This window comes from Perna viridis, chromosome 14 (assembly GCF_037379345.1).
Source record: "Perna viridis isolate PV_CMFRI_1.1 ecotype Kerala chromosome 14, ASM3737934v1, whole genome shotgun sequence".
Lineage (NCBI taxonomy): Eukaryota > Metazoa > Mollusca > Bivalvia > Mytilida > Mytilidae > Perna > Perna viridis.
This window is the reverse complement of record NC_142458.1, coordinates 33,882,898-33,897,511: the sequence shown is the minus strand read 5'-3', so window position 1 is coordinate 33,897,511 and position 14,614 is coordinate 33,882,898. Positions and strand designations below refer to the sequence as shown.

General features: G+C 31.4%; 1 protein-coding gene across 7 annotated transcripts in view; it reads right to left on the bottom strand.

Annotated features, from left to right (window-relative positions):
* Positions 1-1,817: 1,817 nt before the first annotated feature.
* The window catches only part of LOC148599074 (uncharacterized), a 34,797-nt gene continuing 22,000 nt past the window's right edge, over positions 1,818-14,614 (bottom strand). For 4 of the 7 annotated variants that reach the window (XM_088560712.1, XM_088560710.1, XM_088560709.1 and 1 more), the window contains 7 exons: positions 13,646-13,694; positions 12,790-12,902; positions 12,229-12,369; positions 10,830-10,994; positions 10,487-10,580; positions 7,668-7,706; positions 1,818-6,446 (listed from right to left, as the gene is read on the bottom strand). In XM_088560712.1, coding sequence (XP_088416838.1) covers positions 6,117-6,446; positions 7,668-7,706; positions 10,487-10,580; positions 10,830-10,994; positions 12,229-12,369; positions 12,790-12,902; positions 13,646-13,694 — 931 coding nt within the window. In that variant the 3' untranslated portion in view covers positions 1,818-6,116. Of the gene's footprint in view, positions 6,447-7,667; positions 7,707-8,936; positions 8,973-10,486; positions 10,581-10,829; positions 10,995-12,228; positions 12,370-12,789; positions 12,903-13,645; positions 13,695-14,614 lie in introns of all 7 variants that reach the window. The other 3 variants (XM_088560713.1, XM_088560711.1, XM_088560715.1) reach the window with 2 other exon arrangements.

The window sequence follows — 14,614 nt, the reverse complement described above, 5'->3', positions numbered from 1 at the left end:
TGCTTGGTCGTTTACAGTAGAAATATTTAGTAGGATAAAGATTCTTGGTCGTTTACAATAGAAATATTTAGTAGGATAAAGATGCTTGGTTGTTCACAGTAGAAATATTTAGTAGGATGTTGATGCTTGGTTGTTCACAGTAGAAATATTTAGTAGGATAAAGATACTTGGTTGTTCACAGTAGAAATATTTAGTAGGATGTTGATGCTTGGTTGTTCACAGTAGAAACATTTAGTAGGATAAAGATACTTGGTTGTTCACAGTAGAAATATTTAGTAGGATGTTGATGCTTGGTTGTTCACAGTAGAAATATTTAGTAGGATATTGATGCTTGGTTGTTCACAGTAGAAACATTTAGTAGGATGTTGATGCTTGGTTGTTCACAGTAGAAATATTTAGTAGGATAAAGATACTTGGTTGTTCACAGTAGAAATATTTAGTAGGATGTTGATGCTTGGTTGTTCACAGTAGAAATATTTAGTAGGATAAAGATGCTTGGTTGTTCACAGTAGAAATATTTAGTAGGATGTTGATGCTTGGTCGTTTACAATAGAAATATTTAGTAGGATAAAGATGCTTGGTCGTTTACAGTAGAAATATTTAGTAGGATAAAGATGCTTGGTCGTTTACAATAGAAATATTTAGTAGGATAAAGATGCTTGGTTGTTCACAGTAGAAATATTTAGTAGGATGTTGATGCTTGGTTGTTCACAGTAGAAATATTTAGTAGGATAAAGATGCTTGGTCGTTTACAGTAGAAATATTTAGTAGGATAAAGATTCTTGGTCGTTTACAATAGAAATATTTAGTAGGATAAAGATGCTTGGTTGTTCACAGTAGAAATATTTAGTAGGATGTTGATGCTTGGTTGTTCAAAGTAGAAATATTTAGTAGGATAAAGATGCTTGGTTGTTCACAGTAGAAACATTTAGTAGGATGTTGATGCTTGGTTGTTCACAGTAGAAATATTTAATAGGATAAAGATACTTGGTTGTTCACAGTAGAAAGATTTAGTAGGATGTTGATGCTTGGTTGTTCACAGTAGAAATATTTAGTAGGATAAAGATGCTTAGTTGTTCACAGTAGAAATATTTAGTAGGATGTTGATGCTTGGTTGTTCAAAGTAGAAATATTTAGTAGGATAAAGATGCTTGGTTGTTCACAGTAGAAACATTTAGTAGGATATTGATGCTTGGTTGTTCACAGTAGAAATATTTAGTAGGATAAAGATACTTGGTTGTTCACAGTAGAAATATTTAGTAGGATGTTGATGCTTGGTTGTTCACAGTAGAAATATTTAGTAGGATAAAGATGCTTGGTTGTTCACAGTAGAAATATTTAGTAGGATAAAGATACTTGGTTTTTTACAGTAGATTTAACATGTCACTTCTAAAACACAGAGAAATGTATGACAGAGATTACTCCAAAGGTCAAAAGGGAAAATATTTCTGTTTAGGGTTTCTGCCAAAATGTCCATAAATATTCTCAAGTTTGCACCAAAAAAATAAAGTAGGAAGGGAAATCTTAAACAAACACATTTTCTATCTGCCTCACAGAAAATAATACAAAAGATACAAATCAAATCATTCTTGAATAATTTATAGGTTTTAGCTTACAATGTTTTATGGATTTCAAAAACTCAATGATGTCAAGTAATCTGTGTTTGACTGAATTAAAAGTTACTTAGGTGACAACACATCATACCTCAGCTATGAGATGATGAAACTTTGTGGTACAAACTGACAACATAAAAACCTACATGCCGATTGCCTTAGATACATGATATAAAAAAGCAAGATGTCAAGAAAAACAAATCAGAAAGTAAAAAATAGATTTATTTCAAATAATATCACAGTTGCCACATTGTCAAGTAAACAAATACATTGTCTTTTTTATTATAACAAATACTATAAAAACAGCATCGTAAGCTATAGAGTAATACAGAGTTACACTTCTAGCAGAACATTGGTCTACTCTTATTTCTATAACATCATTGTCAGATGGCAAAATCTACATTTCAAGAAAATCAAATTTATATTTCAAGTAGGCCAAACTTACACTTCTGAAGGCCAAAATCAATAGATTAAATGTTAAATAATTCACTAGAAATATTCACATATATCAGATGTTGACTGTAATGGGGAAACAGCAGAGAAAATACAGAATAAATCTGATTAGATAAGTAATATAAAGTATCAGCTATGTAGTAGTAGTTCACATAATTAACAAAAAAAAAACAAAAACAAAAATAAATGACTACTATTTCATTTAAAGGATAATGGAAAAACTTACCCAATGCCACAGAAAGATTTTTACAACCATTTATACTGGTATTATCTTTGATTAAGAGAATCTAAGTTAATATAAAACCAAGATTTATCTTAAATTAATTTTAAAAGTAATGAACATTAAGTAATTACCACTGTGTTTGATTTTTTTGAATCAAGAAAATCCTTTAATCAATAACACAAACCATGTGAGTTATATGTATTATGGTTACAATCCTTTCACAAAATTTTGAAAAAATACATAAATAATTTCTGCTTTAGTTTTATATCAACATGTACCTGAACTTACATAAATACCCACATTAAAATTATGTCAAGTTACGGAATTATTAAAAATTTTAAAACAAACTATGAATAGCACTGACGATTTAAGTAATTGAACAACCCAAAACCCGTAATAAAAACTAATGTCAGGGGCAGTAACTCTACTTTATAAAAAAAAACAAACAAAAAAAAACAACAAACAATTAACTAACATGTTGCATAGCATCACTTCAGAAGCATCATAGTGTAATAAAACATTTGTGTGTTTTACAATAAATTTACCATATGTGAAACATTGAGAATCATACTGAACATTGAAACATCTAAAATATTTGGATTTTCGTGATTAAGAAAATTTGTTCTTGTGAAGAACCTCATTCTTGAAAACTACAAGCAATGCTAATGTCAGAGAACATCATTTTTCAGGAGACAAGACATAAAAAGCTATATCTCTTTTAATATCTTGTCCCTTCTACAATGGAAATGCATTAGTAACAGAAGCTATACGACTCCATGTATACAAAACTATAAAGCAATAAGCATGAACACATAACTACGAATAACAAGTAACATAAACATATACTATATGTAAATAAACCAACATAAAAATAGAAAAGCTAAACAAGAAACTGAAGACAAAAACAACTAACGATTCAGCTGAGATTCACCTAAAAAAAAAGTTCTTAAAAATGTTTTTGATTGGAGTTCAGTAGCTGAACTGTTCAAAATAGTGTAGAAAAATACGTTCTGGCTTAAAACATAAAATAACATACTGTTATGTATATCATAATACTATAGCAGGGTTCAGAATATATTAAAATCAAAGATGTTGCTTACTAAATCCCATTGATTGTAAGATAATAGCATAATAATAAATTTATATGTAATCAATGAAAATTAATTAAAGTTGCGGATGGATTGATACATTTTTTTAATTCTGTAAACCTAAACAAGAAAGTTGAGATCCTCAATATATGCAATGCCAATCGATTTTAATACTGTACAATGTTGTGTCTAAAATCTGTATAATATTGTGTCACAATCCTGTAACTTGGTATATAAAAAATCACTGTAATTTAATATAGGTATGAAAAATGGACCAGCACTTTCAAAATTAAGTCAGCATAAAATACTTAACTAAGTATATTATTACAAGTAAGTAGCAAAAACCCTAACCAAAGTTACAGGAAAATCCTAACCAAAGTTACAGGAAAAAACTCTAACCAAAGTTACAGGAAAACCCTAACCAAAGTTACAGGAAAACCCTAACCAAAGTTACAGGAAAAAACCATGATGTGTTTCAAAAAACATAAAAAAAAACACCAGAAAAAATAACAAGCAATTCTCCAGCAGTAAAACAAGCTAAAAATAGGAAAGTGAACACAGAGCTGAACATGACAACAGTACACTACACTGGAGATGATATATCATGGGTAATATTTGCTGGAGTGAAATTTCACAATTTGTTCTATGAGGAAAGGTTTTAAAGTGAAGCAGTCACAAATTTTCCAACCTTGCAACTTTGTAAATTGTAAAATAATATATAGGAATTCATAAGCAATTTCGTTTTTTCAACTTCTGATCACCTAATGAATAAGGCAACAATCAAAACCATGAATTATTACCCACTATACAGTACCAGTACCATTGTGAAGTGTGGTCATTTCTGTGGTTTGACAAGATTTTGTTTGGCCATGAATTTTTATTAGTAAGACTTCAGTAAAGCATTAAAGTCTTCAATGGAAATGTTACATTTCATCAGTAATTTTAATTTTACATTAGAAAGCCACAAACGTTGGTACCCAAGGAACAATAGTTATTCAGTAGTATTAAGGGCTGAGAAAAAAATGAAATAAAAAGAAGGAAACAAGAACACTACAGACTGAACACAAACTATAACTAAGATCATGTGATTGATCATGTGACATACATGTTGAACAAGTCAACTAATGAATCAGGTGATGGTCAGAATATAAACAGTACATGACATCCTGATTGTGTATCAATAGACCTTTTTCATATTCCTGACTGACTGTTTTTTTTTTTAATTTTGAGCAAAGGGAAATAACTCCAACTCAACAGACTGGTTTACTGTCCAATTGGAGCAATGGACAGCAGTAGACTTCAAATTCAAATATTTGATTTATTGTAGCTATGGTAAGCACTTGGATACTATTGAATAATTAATTCAAACCATTTATCTACTTACTGAAGTGTTAATAGTTCTAGTTTCAAAGAAAAATGTTTACCAGTCTTCCTTTCCCCAATGAGACTGCCAATCAGGTTGTCATGTTGTGGTGGGTTATGTCCCTTTGAAAAACTTGCTAAAATGGCTTGCATTTGGTAAATATAAAAAAGGACTATTAGATAAAATAATGCAAAACTAAGGTATTACTTACAAACAGCAAAAATGAAAACTAATTCACAAACAATTCAATGAATTTTAAGAGAGTTATCACAGAACCAAAAAAATAAATAAATAAATAAATAAAAAAAGATGGCCAATAAACTTAGTTCAGGTTACAGATCCCTGTTGTATACTTGTATTTACAGCTACTGTTTCCATACTTTACATTTTTAGTATCATGATAAAAACCTGAGATTGAAAGCACCTAGGAACAATTGAAAAACAATGAAGGCTGAAGAAGTCAAATATGTTACAAAATATCAAATTTAAGACAAATGTGTCACCAATCAATCAGAGATCTGTCACCAATCAGTTAGTGATCGGTCCATAATCAGTCAGTAATCAACACCAATCAGTTAGTGATTGACCCTCAATAAGTCCGTGATCAGTCACCGATCAATCAGTAATCTGTCCCCAATCAGTCACCGAGTTGTCACTAATCTATCAGTGATTTGTCCTCAATTAGTCAGTGATCTGTCACCAATCAATCAGTAATCAGTAATCAATTTGTCAAATAGTTGTGTGGATTAGACCAGGAGCTGTTCACAATACAGAAAATTCTAGATAGTTGTGTGGATTAGTCCAGGAACTGTTTACCATATAGGGAATTCTAGACAAAAAACACTTACAATATGACATTGTGTAACTAGTCACTAAATAACACTTTTTTTAAAATATGAGAATCCTAGGAAGCATATAATCATGGACAGAGGTAGCAATATTCAGCACAGCTAGCTCACACTACATAAATTCTCAATTTTAATGGCCAAAGGGAGCCACAATTTATATAAAGTTTATCACAGAAAAACATTGGGGTATCTTTTTCCATCATGTACAGACACATGGCCAGACAATGGTTAACCAAATTTTCCCAATGGTGTATAAAATTACAGAGGCATCTATATTAAGGCATATATAACTTATGTATCCTGTTATGACTTTGCTGTACCAGGCCAAAATCAGACATTGTCAAACATATCAGTTAGGCTTTTTGGTTATAAATGCAAGTTACTTGACTGTAATTATCAGTCATATTAAATGTTACAAGCACCTGGCCAGTTTACAAGCAGTTACAATAGATTGTTGTCATTGTCAATGGCTGCTTAAAGCACTAATAATTTCATTGTCATAAAATAAGCATACAGATGACTTTGTCTTCATCCTGTTGTCATTGGTCGCACTAATTTCTTGTAAGCACTTCCCCCACGTCTAGGCACTGCCAGAGACATGGAAGAATTCTGTTTCTTGATTGAGTTATCTTCCTTTTTCTCATCTTTCTTCACAGGGGGCGCTGTTTGGGGTCTAACTACTTTAGGAAAATGGCTTTGGAACCATTCCTCAAATTGTTCTACTGGCATCTTAACAATTTTCTCACGACAAAACTCAATAGCAGCACTTATATCAGGACTACAGATTTCCCATTCTCGCAGTCTTTCAAGAACTTTTAGGAATTTTATTTTACTGTGTTGCTGTCCAAAGCCTTCAATCTGTAAAATAAACAAAAGATGAATACCCAGAAGAAAATGATTGCCATTGTTGTTTTTCTTCTGTAAAGTTATACTTCTCAACTTTGAGTGTCTTTTAAAACTAAATACAAAGAGATCCAACAGACAAACCAACCATAAAAAAACATCACAGATTCAGAGAAATGAAAACTTGGTAAAAAATGCAAACTGCTAACATAGTAAAATTATACTGGTAACTGATATTAATACAAGAACTTCAATCTTCTTCATTAATTTGTAAATAATATTTTGTAGTTCTTTATACTTCTGTTTGCATATACACATTGTAAGAAAATAAAATTGGTTGAACTCAGTTAATATTAAATTTTTTTATTAGTGAGTAACTTCTAGAAATTTAAGTGTATCGTGACTATAAAAAAAGAAAACTGTGCCCTGTTATTAGAATTTCAAGTGAAATGAAGCAGAATTAAGAAAATTAAGTAAAATAAAATTTTACATTCAGAAAAAGAACTAACATTTCTGAAATTTTAATAGAACATACATAGAATGCATTTTTAATTCTGTATAAGTGGTTAATGATAAAAAATGGGAATTGAAAAAACTATACATACAAAAAAAAGTATCTAATTTTGAAACATTTCCATGCCATTGTAATTCCCTTCTAAAGTACATATATTCTCCACATACTACATTTATATTTGTTTATCAAACCAAGTTTTAAATTAACTGCTAGATTATAACCAAAGATCAAATTAAAAATGTACTTCACCAGAATGAAAGGAATAACAAAATATGTGACTTCGTAATCTATGCTAAAAACAATAAAAAATCTTAACAAAAATTCAAAGCAACATATCATAAGGTAATACAAGGCCTGTGGGAAGAATCAAAGTAAATGGTCATCTTGATATGATGTACTTTTATTTGGGGTTAGCAATTTCGGTAACTATTCTATTTAATGATTTAGTTTAGTAATGGAAAAATTTTTGGTCCGGCAGAAAAAGTCAAGAAAATTAATAGTACTCCGAAAACTAGATTACTTTCACTTTAATTCATGTTTTTTCATATTTCTTGGAAAGTGTCTAAATTTATGGCTTTTATCATTGATACAAGAAGGCCATTTACTATTTCAAAGGGAAATAACTCAAAGCAAAACATTTATATAAAATGTGAAATGGTGGGAAACACAAAGAAATCAAATTGTGAAAATGTGAATCATATGTGAAACATGTCAACCTTTACCTGAACTACAGTAGTTCTACGCTGTGAACTGCGACTTGGCTGTACAAACAAACTTATAATCTGAACATTCATGCAGGAAAAAAGGGGGGTTGGGTAGTATTAAATCTAAATATAGCATGGGAAAAGTCGCCTAGCATGACAATGTTGCGCTGTTTTATCACCAATGTCTGTGAGTTGTGACACATTTTAAGCAGACTAATAACTTCGGGAGACTATGAATGATTATTGCTTTAATAAAACTACCAAAAATCTAGCTTCAGACTAACGTACTGTTGGGTATTGGTATCTCCTAAGTCAAGTTCATATCTTAATGATTTAGGAAAGTGAAAGGGATGAAAAATCTCTATCTCAAATCTCTACAATGCGTAAATCACCCATCAAGCTACACAATGTCTACTATGATTTGTAAAGACAAGGAACAAAATTTCTCTACTCAGGTAAAAATATAAAAATAAATAGAAAATTTTGAAGGAAACTGTGCTTGTTCTGCGGTTGAGCATAATACAAGTAGCTTTAGTGAAATGTTTTTAAACTTGTAATTCAGGCATTTTCAAGGGAGTAAGGAAAAAAACCTCTCATAATACTTGCTTGTATGAGGAACTGCAACTACAACACAGAGATTCATCCTTATTTTAGGGTCTTCATTTGACATCTAGACATCTTTTGGTTGGGTGTTTATTGGTATATTTATAAGTCATCTGGACTTGAATATTTTTAAAATTTTATTTTGACAAGATCTTGATAAGGAATTTTAATGCTATATTTAGACTTGTATAACATACAGAAAGGTTAACCATACCCACAATGAGAAACCATGTGTAATATCAAGATACATTAGGGTTTAACAGTTCAAGTGGGGTCAAACTAGGTTCATCTAAAACTTTTTCTAAAAGGATTGTAGACAAAATTTTTTGACAAAGGCTATTTCAGTTTTATTATTTGTATTCAAAGTTGTAGAATTTATATTTTAACAATTCCAAGTGTCCCTGTAAAAAGCCAGAGGTAAAGTTTTTCTTGTAAAAAAATATTCTTTCAAAAATAAGGTAAAATATTAAATTTACAAAGTTCAAAATTTATTTACATGTATTAAATATAAACAATTCATAATAAGATCCCCTTTATCCTTTAAGGGAAAACAGAATTGCCTCCCTTGTCAAGAACCTAATTTGACCTTGATCGATGTCATGTATAGAAGCATGCAGGCATTGCAAATTCATTTTATTTCTTGTCAAATCCAAGCCTTTGAGAAGCTTGAACTCATTCACTTACTCTCTGTTGTTTAAAACTCCCAGTTGATTCAGGTTTCTAAAATACAAATTCAGTGTGAAAATGTTTCGAGTAAATGCCAAGAATTATTTTTGAATATTACCAGGACAACCTTCAAGAATGGAATGGAACCAATTCTTGAAATTCTGATGCAAAACCCAACATAGTATCATTAGATATTTGAAAATGGGACATTAAATATGGGTCAATATCAAAAATTTATTTTTAAAAAGATGGATCTGAAAACATCAAAAACATTTTAATTTGAGCATAAGATAAACTACTTTACAGTATTATCAATGTGCATGTCTCTGCAAGATTTTGTAAATTGATGGAGTTGGACAAAACTTTCAAACTCCACTTGAAAGAAGTATTTCTTAAAGTAGTGCCTTTTAAGAATAGAAAAGTTCACCTATCCTCATGTACTGAATATTATTTGTTATTTTAGTGAAACTTGTCTAAACAGAACCCTGAATAAACAAAAAACCTGTCTAAACCAGCCATTTCTAAAGTCCCTTCATATGTTTATATGTACAGTGCACCCTTCTTATACCATCCCTCTTTAATGGTGGCCCCTCACTTATCACAACATACATATACTATAGTTTCTTTATAAATATTTCCTCAATCTACTGCCAACCTCGCATATCACCAAAATATGGTTCCAAAGGCAGGGCACTCAAAATCTTTCAATATATATACACTAGGGCTGTATAGATTTTTGCTAAAATTAACCAGCCCTGTCTCAGGCTGGCGAACAGGCTACTATTTCTAATTCTTTCAAAGGTGGCAATATATCAAGGGTGAACTGTAACAAAGTAAACCAGACAAATCCAAGGTCCCTTTTCCAAATTTACTATAGTTTCTTTATAAATATTTCCTTGATCTACTGCTACCCTCGCATATCACCAAATTCAGTTCCAAAGGTGGCAATATATCAAGGGTGCACTGTAACAAGGTACACTAAACAAATCCCTCAGTCCAAAAGGGGTTCAGTAAAAACAGCTTTCACTATATAATATTTTAATGGATAAAGAATAGACTATTCTAAAACCTGGAAAATCAAACAAACAACAGGAACAACAAATGGACCACAAAACTCTAACTAATGACCTATAATGGCATACTACAGATTGAAGAACCTTTCACCAACAAACCAATTATTACACGGGGGCCATCACTGATTATCTCCCCTTAATGCTAAAACTGCTGGACAAAAATATTTTTCTTTTCAAGAATGAATTTCTATTACAGGAACCTTATCTATAATTTAAGATTTAATGTGTATTTCTTTAAATTGGAAATAATGCCAGTAATCTTAGAATGTATTAGTTATATAACTGAAAGAACGAATTAATCCTAATATTGACATCATTATATTATCATTTTTACTTGATGTTTTCCATCAATAATTATCTGTTATAAAATCTGTCATTGATATGTAAAGGAGATAATCTATGAATATCTTACAAGACCTCACAATAAACAAGGACAATAGACCATATATTCTAGCAATGATATCATAATGGTTGCCATGGGAACACATAACTTACAGATCCAAACCGGTTGTTGAATTTATCAATGATCTGTCTGTAATGCCACTGTTTCTTCAAGTCTTCTGGGATGTTTCTTAACAAGTCTGTCAACCTTTTGGAAATGTTTAATAATCATTGTTTAGTGAATTATCACACTCCTCCACTTTTATTTAAATTGTATTATGATTAGTTTCATAACCAAAAATAAAGTTGATCTAATAATTAAAGATCTTTAGAACACTCAAAAAATCATTGAAAAATTATTTTCCTAAAAGAAAAAAGAAATGACCATACTGAAGAGTGGTTGATGGACACATGAAAAAATATATGGAGCATATTTTTCAAGGGAGATTACTCTCACCAGTTTCCCTGTTCCTCCTGTTGTTTCTTTTTCATTTGCTCATCAGTGGGCCTGGTGAACAGTTTATCACTTCTCTCTCTCATTTGACGGAGAGCTTTGTGGAAACTTGTTGTTCTCTGGTTGTTAATGGCAATAAATTTGTTCTGACAAATCATCATCCTCTGCCTGAAATATAAAGTTAGCTATGTACCATTACATATGGGGAAAATCTACTTTAAATGAAGTGTGACAGATAAACGGATGAACAAAAATATACAAAAACTTTAATGGCAGAAACAACCCTGGTAACAGTAGAAGCTAATAAGAAAAGATATTTCAAATATGACATCACTTTTGTCAACCAAAAAATATGTTATCGCTATTTTGTTTAAAATCCCTTTGATCTTGCTATACGATAATTTTCAAACTAAAGCCAGTCAAGTGAGTTGCTAGTTTCTATGTCCTGGTGTGGCATACAAGCAACAGCGTAGGAATATTTAACGACCTAAATAACCAATTGTTTGTTTACTGCATATGAAATAATGGCTAATTTGTGACAATATTTTCTAGTCTACAGGGGAAAATGATTAAATACAGTAACTTACCCAATTAGAATGAATAAATCCCAAAATTATTTAACAAATTTTAAACGTGATCATCATAGTTAACCGATTTAAAAAAAAAAATGTGTACCACAGCTGCACAACATACTTACGTAGCACGTCGCTGAAAAATAGTCCCGAAAGGAACTTTGGCAGAGCATATAAAACTTAAATATTTAGGTCAAGAAAACTGAAAATGAAAGAAAACTAATACCTTACAATTCAGCAGAACAGCGATAAACAGATTACTAAATATTTTTTCAACTCGTTGTCTCATGGTAATCTTGTCTCACGGCAAAGCTGCTCGATGAGATAAGCATGAGAAACTCCCTCTCGTTGAACAAATATTAAATAGTATCGCAACAGTGCATTAAAGTTTAGTGAACAGTAGTTTTAGCCATGTCATTTATTTAGTGCAAGAAAAAAAAGTTACTAGTCAGCTCGGTAAACACTATTTCAACATAATATATCTGAGAGCAATCAAAATTGCATACAACAAATGCTGCATCTACCATAATTGCTTACAATATATGGCCCATCTACAACCCAAATTTAAAATCAATCAATCAATTGGGAGTCAAGATAATTGCAATGGTCTTTGTATGGACATAATGATGAAGGCATGGATAAGGTAATTTTAATATAAATAAAACACTTAAGTGTACAATACTGAAAATAATAAACTCTCCATATTGTACTGGAAACATGTATTGAACACATATAATATTTTTATATATTGTACAAATAACTGGCTGACTATGATAACCAATCACTATTTTTTAATGGTTCAATCCTTTCATGGATAAACCTGAGCTCACTTTTCTCTATGTTCCAACTCCTCATGTAACAGTAATGCTTTCTCTTCCTGAAGTCTGCGGAATTCTGTGTTGATTTTATTTGCCATGTCTCCATGTCGTACGCTGTATCTGTTGGCTTTAAAGGCTACTAGCTGTGGAGAACTATAAACATAACAATAAATGATACTACATGGGTATGTCATAGAGGAATTATTCAATAGAAGATAATATCGTTATGATATGTAACAGATACATGCTTAATACAAACTGGTGCTTAATTTGGTGGGTCAGACACTCCATTGTCAGCTTTTAATTCCACATATATTGTAACCTCCCTACTGAAGTAATATTTTTATTGAAAATTCATTAGAAATTGACTAAGAATTAAATTCAACTGTTAAATGAAGGATAATAATAAAATCATTGAACTGATAAACTCTAGGCAATGAGGCACAAAAACCCTGCTCCATTCTCACCATATTATAACAACAGATTTGTAATGCCTGTCTGTCTGTATCATACCTTTAATAAGGTCTTATTAAAATTACAACATGTATATTCAGCTCTCTGTCTGTATCTTACCTTTTAGGCCTAATAAAATGAACATCAGCTCTGTCTTGTCTCCCTTTCATTTGGTCAGTTTGGTTCATTGATTGTTTGACTAGTTGTTCTATTTTGGCAACATTGGCACTTCTCTGAAACAGAAACAATCAGGGTATTGTACATAATGACAACAGTCAGCATCTATAGCTCTTTAACATATCTATACAACCATCATTGTGATCCAGTATCAATCTTTGATCAGTTACTTTATGTCTCATACCCATGGCTCTGTTCAAATTATCAGCAACATCTTCTTATAAACAATGAAACGATAGACCTATCAAGATTCTAAGAAAGTTATAAAATTAAGTAGGATAATAGTATATTAAAATACTGTGAAATCTGTTTTGCTTCAGGATATCAATTGTTATGGTTTATCACAATTTCACAAATTTGTGGAATTTTATCCCATTGATTTTAACCCATCCTCAAGTTTAAACTAGAATTTTCATTATTTTCTATCAGATACATTCACCCCAGGGTTTTTCTGTGAAATCAGTGTGGTAAATGTAGTTATGCCAGGGTTTTTCCATGGTAACATGTGGTACATGAGTTACGCCAGGGTTTTTCCATGGTAACATGTGGTACATGAGTTACACCAGGATTTTTCCATGGTAACATGTGGTACATGAGTTATGCCAAGGTTTTCCGGGAGAACAAAGTTGTAGATGTATTTGTGCCAGGGTTGTTCTCTGATAAAGTGGTTCATGTTGTTGTGTTAGATTTTTCCCATGAAAATGGAGTGATACATGTAGTTACACCCTGGTTTTTAGGTAATACCATTGAACATATTCTTTCATCATATCTCTCTTTATATAACATATGTAATGCTTACTTTCAGCTCTGAAGCTGTTTTTGCTAACTTCTGTTTTTCTTCAGCAATTCTGAAAAAAATAAGAGACAATAAGGCTAAAGCTATAAAATGTTTCAGGTATGAAAATGAAGACAACAAATTTAGTCATTTTTACACAACAACAGTCTAGTAATTAATAGAAGATGAAGTCCTCATAATGGTTATCAATGCAAATTTAACCTTTGACCTTAGAAGCACTGAAAGCCTGATTTCAGTCTGACAGGAAGTCAACTAGTAATACCAAAGATCATACAAAGCAAGGATTTTTTTTCTCAGTTTTGCTTCTTTAACAACAATAAATGATTATAGCTCTTGTCTTCACATCTTGAAGTTTTCTTACATTATGAAAAAAATAATCCTAGTTGATGTAAAACTGTAAAAGGCATTATCTCATTGTCTTTAAAATATCAAAATATTCAACTACGTCCTATTACAGGTTACACCTGCCTCATATTACCAACAAACCTATGATGTGGCTTAATTTAAATCTTCCTGGGACAAGGTATTGCTAATACATGTATTTCAATCTTGAACTTCTTTGGTTCTTAGGAAATGAGAGTCTAAGAGATAGATTACGGTAGTAACATAACACAAGCATGGAAACAAACAATCCAAAGCCATGCACACTTGGCTACACCCCACAGAAAAGGCTACATGGCTACACCCTAAAGAAAAGGCTACATGGCTACACACCACAGAAAAGGCTACATGGCTACACCCTACAGAAAAGGCTACATGGCTACACCCCACAGAAAAGGCTACATGGCTACACCCTACAGAAAAAGCAAGTCAAATACTAATTTCCCAGAATCCAAATAATTCCAGTATATACCTTCTTCCTAGTACTGTAAACATATTCATTTTGGTGGTGTACTAATTTTCATGTTGAAGAGAAAAGCGTGAATAATAGCACCCATGAAATGGGTATTTCACATTTTTTAATGCTTGTCA